General features: G+C 41.6%; 2 protein-coding genes across 2 annotated transcripts in view; both read right to left on the reverse strand.

The window, feature by feature from the left end:
• Nucleotides 1-2,842, reverse strand: part of thoc5 (THO complex 5) — a 7,518-nt gene extending 4,676 nt beyond the window's left edge. Inside the window, exons 1-6 of the mRNA XM_035659138.1 lie at nt 2,713-2,842; nt 2,394-2,498; nt 1,428-1,571; nt 1,109-1,222; nt 620-717; nt 44-197 (exon numbers count right to left, since the gene is read on the reverse strand). Of these exons, the coding sequence (XP_035515031.1) occupies nt 44-197; nt 620-717; nt 1,109-1,222; nt 1,428-1,571; nt 2,394-2,492 (609 nt within the window). The 5' untranslated portion in view covers nt 2,493-2,498; nt 2,713-2,842. The remainder of the gene's footprint in view (nt 1-43; nt 198-619; nt 718-1,108; nt 1,223-1,427; nt 1,572-2,393; nt 2,499-2,712) is intronic.
• Nucleotides 2,843-3,326: 484 nt separating this feature from the next.
• Nucleotides 3,327-8,277, reverse strand: tfip11 (tuftelin interacting protein 11). Its single transcript, XM_035659161.1, has 15 exons — nt 8,138-8,277; nt 7,548-7,755; nt 7,079-7,250; nt 6,809-6,965; nt 6,572-6,699; nt 6,279-6,440; nt 5,829-6,020; nt 5,497-5,676; nt 5,235-5,369; nt 5,038-5,141; nt 4,757-4,925; nt 4,407-4,650; nt 4,168-4,310; nt 3,892-4,057; nt 3,327-3,782 (listed from the first exon to the last, which is right to left on the reverse strand). The coding sequence occupies exons 2-15, from the start codon at nt 7,751-7,753 to the stop codon at nt 3,436-3,438; spliced, it is 2,505 nt and encodes an 834-aa protein (XP_035515054.1). The 5' UTR covers nt 7,754-7,755; nt 8,138-8,277; the 3' UTR covers nt 3,327-3,435.
• Nucleotides 8,278-8,534: the final 257 nt, after the last annotated feature.

The raw sequence follows: 8,534 nt of genomic DNA on the forward strand, positions 1-8,534 counted from the left end.
TTTTTTTTTTTTTTTAACCACAGCACCATGCTGTGTCCAAGACTGCATACCTCTTCCTCTGTTCAAGCTCCCAGTCGAGTCGTGCCAGTGTGAGTTGATGGGGATCATTTCTTGTGAGGTGAGGCCTGGAAATCTCTGATGGAGCCTCCTGGTGAAACTCTTCTTCAGACACCAAGTCTATTTCCTCATGTTTAGATCTGTTTCAGGGAAAGGTACGTTAACTAAGCATTTTTGAGCTACATTTTCTATAGGAAATACGTACAAATGCAATATAAGTTTATTGTCATTTCTAATGCGGAAGAATGCATTTCTTAAATTATGTACATAAACTATCAACAGTGGAAGTAACACGTCACATTTACTCTACTTGCGCAACTTTTCTTAACCAACTACACATTTTGAGTTTGAGTAATTATTTTTAACTTAAGTAGATACTGAGTGCTTATAAATCTATCTCTGTCAGAAAGAACAGGGATGTGTTTATTTTTAGGGCTTGAGGGGTGACCCAACGTTTTGTTGAGACTGAATTTTGTCATTAAACTGCTGTATAAATACAGCTTGCTTTTTATGTTCAAAGTAAAGGCTGCTGTAAAGGTTGCATGAAGTATTTTGTACTAACTTGAACTCCAGACACTTGCTGATCTCCTTCTGAAGATGCATAACTTCATAAAGCAGGTTCTGTAACTGAAGATGCAGCACATCCACTTTCTGCTTAGCCTGAAGGAAAAAGAAGAGAATAAAAAAGGTGATCACGGCTGGTTTGCAAACCCACGCCAAACAATATGCCAAGAATCACAACCAGGATTCAATAAGAACAAGGATCTATAAGCAAGATCGGAAACTGGATCAATAAATTCTAAACAAAAACCAACAAAAGGGTTCGTACACTTTCTTTGCTGACAGTGGCAGCTACTGCAGTTAGGGGTTATAAGTAGAAACAAAGTGCTTGGTGTTCAACTTGACCAGCACAACCCTGATCAGCACAAAATAGAGTTGATGCAGCACTTTTTCAGCAAATGAATGGAATAGTGTAAACTTAACCTAAGCTGGTATTTCTTTTAAAATCTCACAAATATTGGAGGGCGTTTGAGAGTCGTGTGGGCGTTACCTCGTGCGTCTGATCTCTGCTTCTCTTTAGTCGCATATGAGCCAGACGATTGAGTTTCTTCACATTCATGAAGTGGATGCAGCACTGCATACGTCTCTGCTCCACCTCAGCACACTGAGAACAGATACAACTGGTTAGACTTCACTATTATTGGTAAAGACACAGAATCAACGTTGTGTGCAATCATATAAACAACGTTGTGATTTACCAATACTACAAACATCATGTATAAGGTTTCTGCTGTGGGGCAACGTTCTTAATTGACAAAGACTTACAATGAAATCAGTCTATAATGACAGTAGTTTGATATGATTCTTACCCCCTCCTTGGCTCCATTGGTCTTAAGGTCCTGGATCTCACTCATGAGTGTGGCCAAGCTCTCACATGACTCCTTGTACTGCAGGTAGTCCTGCTCAGGGTCCCTGCCGTCCAGCTCCACCTCCTCACTATACACACGCATGTCCTGGGAAAAACACAACATCAATTCTGAAGCAATTACAACACAACTAGCAGGGATTCAGACTTGTGGTCAAAGAAGTGAGTGACCGCGTTAACTCCGGTTTACTCCAGCTACAATACTGATAACTTGTACTTCCATTATCCTGAATTAGTACCTGATTATCCGGTAAAGAAAATGTGTTTGGAGCATTTTATAAACCCAGAAACATCTTACTACTCAGTAGTCTGTATATATTATTTTTTATTATATTTTTAAACTAGGGCTGCTCAATAAATTGAAATCTTACTGAAATCGCAATAAAAACAATTTGTTTGTTAAAAGGTAAAATGTGACAAATCAGCATTACATTTAAGTTATTTGTAGATTTCAAGAGACGCCTACAAATCTTGTTCCCCAATGTTTTGTACAGACTCACATTTCTCACAATTTCACCTCATAATCATCATTTTTCACTGTGAATTAAATTTGTGATGATAAAAATGATATTCCCACACAAACTGTAAATCATCATATAATATCACAATATCTATCAAAATAATATACAAGGCCTTTACCAAATGGTGCAGCCCTATTTTAAACATAATGCACTTCAGAATTATTTTGTATATGATGTGCAAACTGTTTAATTCCCAAGAGTGGACCCATTTTTCAAGCAATTAGCAATCAAAGCCTCAATTTCTACTGTAACTAAAACACAAACGTGAGCTTGACTGTTTTTGAATTGTACATCTCAGCTATATTCCCCAATGAAACCCTTTTTTAGGACGGATTTGTGGCTGCTAACAGAGGGACATTGACCCCAGTCCTCCCTCCAGTGTCTCCCACCTGCTGCTCCCCGTCTCCGCGACCTCGCTTCATCTCGGGGGTTCCTCCTTCAGTGCGGAGGACCTTCGACTTTCGCTTCTTCAGGGCGTCCGACGACATTGTTGGCTGGATAAAGAACGAGAATATGTAGAAACTGAGACCTTCAGTTACTTGCAGTAACTTTAATACGTTTCCCTATTAGCACAAGATGGCCAACGTTAGCACTGTGGCTCTGAGGCTGAGGAGCTCGTCGGCTCATAAAAGCGGTTTTTTCTAATCATAAACACCAAACAGTCGATATATTGTGCATTTAATGAGATATCGATACACGTCCACATACCTGTGTGGTGAAGAAGTGCGTCAGGAAGTATTAAACCGTGCACAAATGCACATGTACGCGGTACTTTTGTTCCACCGCAAAGCGCCGTGTATGGACGGAAGCCCTGCCGTGCCAAAATCCTCAAACCGGTTTGCCGGATGAAGAACCAGAAGGTACAGCGCCATCTATGGTAAAAATGTAAACACTGGTATTGCAAGTCATTAAAAAAAAGGACTGTAATACACTAAAATGATTTTAAGTTACATTATTTATTCTCCCTATCTCTGTTGTATCATTGTATTGTTATTTAAACATGAAAAATATGCAGCACGAATGGTTAAACTAATCAAAAAGGGGTCAATAGAAGTAGCAATAACACTATCATTTCAAAATTTGTTTATGTGCATCAATATTAACAAGGTATGTCCTTTTTCTGTACGTTTACATACTACCTTGTGAGCAGGTTTCTTGTGAAGTGAGAAAATATATACAGAAACTTTCCTTCCCTGCTGAAAATCAACTATTATATACATACATGCCTATATGTATTATTCTGTATAAGTACAGTACTTGAACATTACTTATTCCCATTTCACATCTGATTAAAACAACACAAGTAGACCACATACATTCAAAAAGGATTTATTCACATTATTAGTGACACTTTAAAATGTACAGACACGGATCCACATACTGAAGTTACATAAAGAGCAAACGTTTGTTCAGGAATCAGTCAGTCCTCCCTCACTTGGCCATATCTATGAGACTCTGTAAAGACGTGGGCACCCAAGTCTTCTCTCCTTGCACAAACACAACCCCTCTGTCTATGTAGATGACAATACGGCCAAATGTGTACAGCTGTTTGCCCTCGTGCCGCTTGGCCACTAAGGGCATAAAGACAATGTTGTTCTCCTCCGCCTTGGTCTGGATAAGATCTTTAAAGTTAGTCGGCACACCAGCACTGATTCCCCTGTGAGCCACGCTCTCGGCATCTCTGCGCTCCTGCATCGCTTCGTACTGGAAGTCCTTTCGTCTCTCCGTCTGTGTTAGATATGCAATATTCTCCCTGGCACCAGGTTGCATATATCCACCTGTGGGTATGAACAAGAATGAGTGTTGTAGTATGTGTTAGTGCATATCCTAATTTTTATAAAGGAATAGTTTTCATGTTTATTTTCTGAGACTGAGTGTAATACCAACCCATGCCTGAAGACACTGCACGGTTCATGATGTCCAAAGCTTCATTAAACTTCTCTTTAATGAGCGGCTGTGCCAACAAGACGTCGCTGAACATGCTCTTCCAACCAAGGTACCATTTAGTGATCTCCTCATAGTTAGGACTGTTGCTCAACCATGAACACAGGACCTATAAATCAACAGAACACAAACAGACATAAAGTCACACAAAAATACATTTTACAATAACAAACTGAAGCTAATAAGTGCATCTTAATTACTGTAATTATAACCACTGACCTGCAACCACTTTGTAAAGAAGTTTTTGTCCAGCAGGGACACAAGGCTGGAGGGGGACAGCATGCCCTCCCAGTCCATCACCCAGTGAAATGGCTCCATCTGCTGCTGGTGAGGGTTGATAACCAGCTCTTCCAGACACAGAGCTGGAGAGGGAAACAAGAGAAGAGAAACCAGTGTAAAAGGAGGGACAGAGAACTATTAAACTGCAAGGAAATACACTTTCACTGATGAAGACATACCTAGTTTAGGAATGATGTTTTTCACCATGAAGGCCTCCCAAGCGCCTGGCGTGAAAACGTCTTTCCACGGCTGCAGAATGAGGCGGGCTGAGGTGTCGCTGGGATGCCACCGTTGCAAGGCGTTGGATAGTTTGCTCCGGATTGGTGGGTAAAGCGGCTCTAGGCGTGATTGGAGCAGCAGCAGCCAAGGGTGGATCCAGGAGTGGATGGGCACCGTGTCAGTTAAAGGGTTCCAGTTATCCACCTACCAAACAGAAAGGAATAAAAACATCAGTTATGTGAAATGATTAAAACCACGGGAGTTTCCATACATCTAAGGAAGTGTCCTTAAGTAGAGATGCGTGTCTTGCCTCTCGCTGTAGCCGGGGTAAAATCAACTGCTCCAACAGGTGATCCAGGATCCACAGGGGGAGTATAGGAGCCCAAACTTCCACACAGTCCACCATTGGCCCTACCATACGAGGTTGCCAGCTGGATACACAACACCGCATCACTGGGATCCACACTTCCCACAACAATCTGGACCAAAAAAAACCCAGAACACATACAGTGAAAAACATCACCTAGCCAGTAGAATGTATACATGCAAATGCACAAAAAATCTTATATATGTTTGAGTGTTTAAAGTTACCTGTGGTAAGGATCCATGTTTGAATCTGGGGCACTGGAGTGCAGGTCTCTAGATTCAAGGATTGCTCTCCACTGACCGATGTCTTCCAGACAATATGAGCTGTCCTGAAATAATCAGACAACAGTGGTAGCTTTATTATTAATTATTGATGATTAAAGCTAATAGTTTAAGTATGTAAGATAATAGCCCAAGCATACCTTCAGAGGGTCCCAGGAACGAAGTTTCTCTTTGAGTAACGGTTGAACAACAGCTACAGCCAGGTCTGCCAATCCCATTGTCTTGTACTCTTCATAATAGTCTGTCTGTAAAGTCTCAAAGATCCGAGCACACTCCTGAAGAAAGAGGTGGAAGGCACCAAAACAATTAACTATATGGATGTGACAACAGAGTAAGGACTGACAAACTGAAACAGCCTGATAATTGTAGTTGTCAGTGTTTCTGTGTTCACTGTGTATGCACCTGCAGGGTGGGTCCCTCCCCTGGTGCCATCTCCCCAGAAGGAAAGCGCTCCACCAATGCCAGAACGGCCTCCATTCTCTGGATGGCATCGTGCTCTGCATCCAGTCTGCTCTGCAGTGCTCGTGACTCATGGCTCAGAGACACAACTACGTCTTTTTCATGCTGCAGACGTCTGGCAGACTACACAAGGTGGTAATAAGATAGCAAAGGAGAAAGCAGGTCAGCATGTAGCAGAAAAAGAAGTAGCAGAGTGGTACATAGAAAACTTGTAGAAACCACAACGACATAAAACCAAATAAGATATTTGGTAGATATGTTTGGTTCCCTCATACCTGTAATATGTCCTGTTCTGTGAGGTCTATCAGTAGCTGCAGGTTATGTTCAAGTTCAGGGAGAGCAAAGCCAGATCCCTTCTGATCCTGAGTGGATAAGCTTGGTGGACCTTCATCTGGAACACTGTGCTTGTTGGACATCTGACTGTAACTGTAATATACCTTTTGCTCCCTTCCAGTCATATCTATTACCTAGAGATGGGAAGAGATATGGGGTAAATGAGATTCAGAGACAATAATGGCAGCGGACCACGTGCTTACATTCATATAACAACATCCACAAGGGCCTGAGTGTAAAAGTACAATTAACTTAGCTTCTGAAGCTTACTACAACATTACAGCTTAATGTAAGAAGTGTGGATTATAGTCCTGGTGCCCTAATAACATTCCTGTGAGACCGATGCAAAGACGTGTTAATGCATCTTAATTAATAAGTCTTTTCAAACATACCTTGACCTGAGCTAGCTCTCCAGCGGATGCCACTGTGCTGCGCCCCGCCAGCTTGCCTTTAGCCTTCAGCTCATCTACCGTTCTGTAGGAGTACTTAGGTTTCTTCTTTCCTCCAGGGCCTGCGGGATCCTTACGCCACTGGCCTAGCTCCTTCTGAAACTCCTACACAAACAGAAATTGAGAATAATGTCAAAATAATGTTGACTGGCTCTATAATATAACTTTATCTATACAACGTAACAACGGGTGTATCTGGAAGAGGCAGCAAAGACATTCTTTGTACAACACTTTACCTTTTCCTCCTCTTCCTCTGAGTCGACCACAGGGAAATCCTGAAGACTCTGCTTGGTTCGCTCATTGCCATAAGCACCTACTGCTCCCTTGCCTTTACGAACCTTTGCCTCAATGGGGTTCACGATACCTGCAGCAATAAAAGGGTGCTTGGTCAGATTATACCAACTCTAGTCTGCTGCTCTTGTAACATACAGTGTTACTAAACATCTCAATAACTTAGCCTCAGGCCTACCCACCTTGAGCATTCTTTCCCAGGCCTTTGCCCGGTTGGTAGCCCATTTTCTGAAGAAGTTTCTGTCCAATTCCCTTTGTGTGCTTCTCCCAGCTACCAATGCCTTTACCAGACTGTATGCCACCTGCAAACCTCTGAGACTGGTTCCCCCGAAAATTACCCTGGGAAGAAAAAAAAGTAGTTTTTGACAACCAAAAAAAAACAACAACAACTAAAAACTAAAATTAGAGAATACACTGTAATGAGTAAAGAACAAATGTGCAACAAAATTTACCATCTGAAGTTTTTTGGGTGCAGTGCCGCGAGGAGGGGGAGGCGCTGAAGGACCATCATCATCATCGGAGTCATCAGAGCCTCCTTCTTTTTGCTGGAACTGTTTCTCCTCAGCTGCACTCTTACGCAGACCTCCACTCACAAAGTTCACCGGAGCAGTGTAGTCTTTTGATCTAAAAGAAAAAAAAACCCAACGACAATCGAATTCTGTTAACAATTGATTTAAAAAAAACAAAAACAAAGCAGACGTTGGTGTTTCTGTTAACTATTCCTCTTGGGATATCTAAGCTGGGGTCTTTTCGTTCAAGTCTGCTGCCTTTTGAATACGGTTTCTCCTCCTGTTTGATTTGCGGGGTTAGGGCTTGGGTTAGGAGTAGCAGGTAACCGGTCGGGGTCAGGGAGAGGTTAAAGTGAGGGGAAACACACTTCAAGACTTCAGGGGCAGTAACAAACATAAACCCACGCCTTACTTCTTGCCTCCAAAGCTAGGCCTCTCATCCTCGTCCGAGTCTCTGTCAGCCCAGATGCCATAGGTGGCCTGGTCCTTGGTCTGCCTGTGTCTGCGGCGCTCGGGGTTGAACTCATTGGCCAGGTCCCAGTCTGTCACCTCAAAGCTCTCCACCTCCACACCTTCCTCCTCCTCCTCTCTCCGTCCATACAGATGGGACATGGACATCTCTGGATTGTCACAATAAACAGAATACCAAGGCGGTTAAAGCAGTGTGAAAACTTCAGATCATAAAGGTACACTCAGTATATAGTAACTAACTATTAAGTGGGTATTTGTTTTACGTCAAACTTCTTTATTTTTAATGTTTTGTGGTTATGATCACATGGTAATTGCCAAATCTCATCTTTAGCTAGTTAGGTAACTCCATAACTCTCAGTAAACATATCAAACATTAATGTAACAACTAGTACTATGATATATTATATATATATTATATATAGCTGCAGTATTAGCACATGCTATCGTCCCCTAATGTAAGCTGCGAGCTTTTCCCCCCAAAAAAAACTTGCTTGTAGAGAAATAATGAAAAAACTGTTTTATACAACTCACCTGAAACGTTGTTGATTCGACTACACAAAGATTAAGTGCACATTCATTCCGCTGTGGTGAGTAATGAAAGGTAATCCTGCTAAAGACAGAAAGCTTCACGTTATTCGTTGTACACAAGAAAACACTTCCGGTTGTTGCGGTCACTGTCGGCCGGTGTTACACCAAATATTGTTCCCCCGAAAAGTATCGTTCCCTTGCGTTTACTACGACGGAGTAGGGCCAGACTTTTTTATTTTATTTTAAATTACAGAATAATAATATTAGGTCTACGAGAATAAAGTCATAATATTAGGTCTACGAGAATAAAGTCATAATATTACGAGAATAAAGTTGTAATATTACGAGAATAAAGTCATAATATTACGAGAATAAAGTCGTAATATTACGAGAATAAAGT

Source organism: Morone saxatilis, unplaced genomic scaffold (genome assembly GCF_004916995.1).
Source record: "Morone saxatilis isolate NCDOM2014 unplaced genomic scaffold, NCSU_SB_2.0 Contig16, whole genome shotgun sequence".
In the NCBI taxonomy this organism is placed as follows: Eukaryota; Metazoa; Chordata; class Actinopteri; family Moronidae; genus Morone; species Morone saxatilis.

Bases quoted from the DNA above. Each gene is read 5' to 3' on its own strand.
- tfip11 (XM_035659161.1), bottom strand. From the start codon at position 7,753: ATGTCCATGTCCCATCTGTATGGACGGAGAGAGGAGGAGGAGGAAGGT. The intron at 5,677-5,828 runs GTATGAGGGAAC...CACCTTGTGTAG, and splicing joins CAGAACAGGACATATTACAG to TCTGCCAGACGTCTGCAGCA. The intron at 4,651-4,756 runs GCAAGACACGCA...TCTGTTTGGTAG, and splicing joins TACCCCGGCTACAGCGAGAG to GTGGATAACTGGAACCCTTT.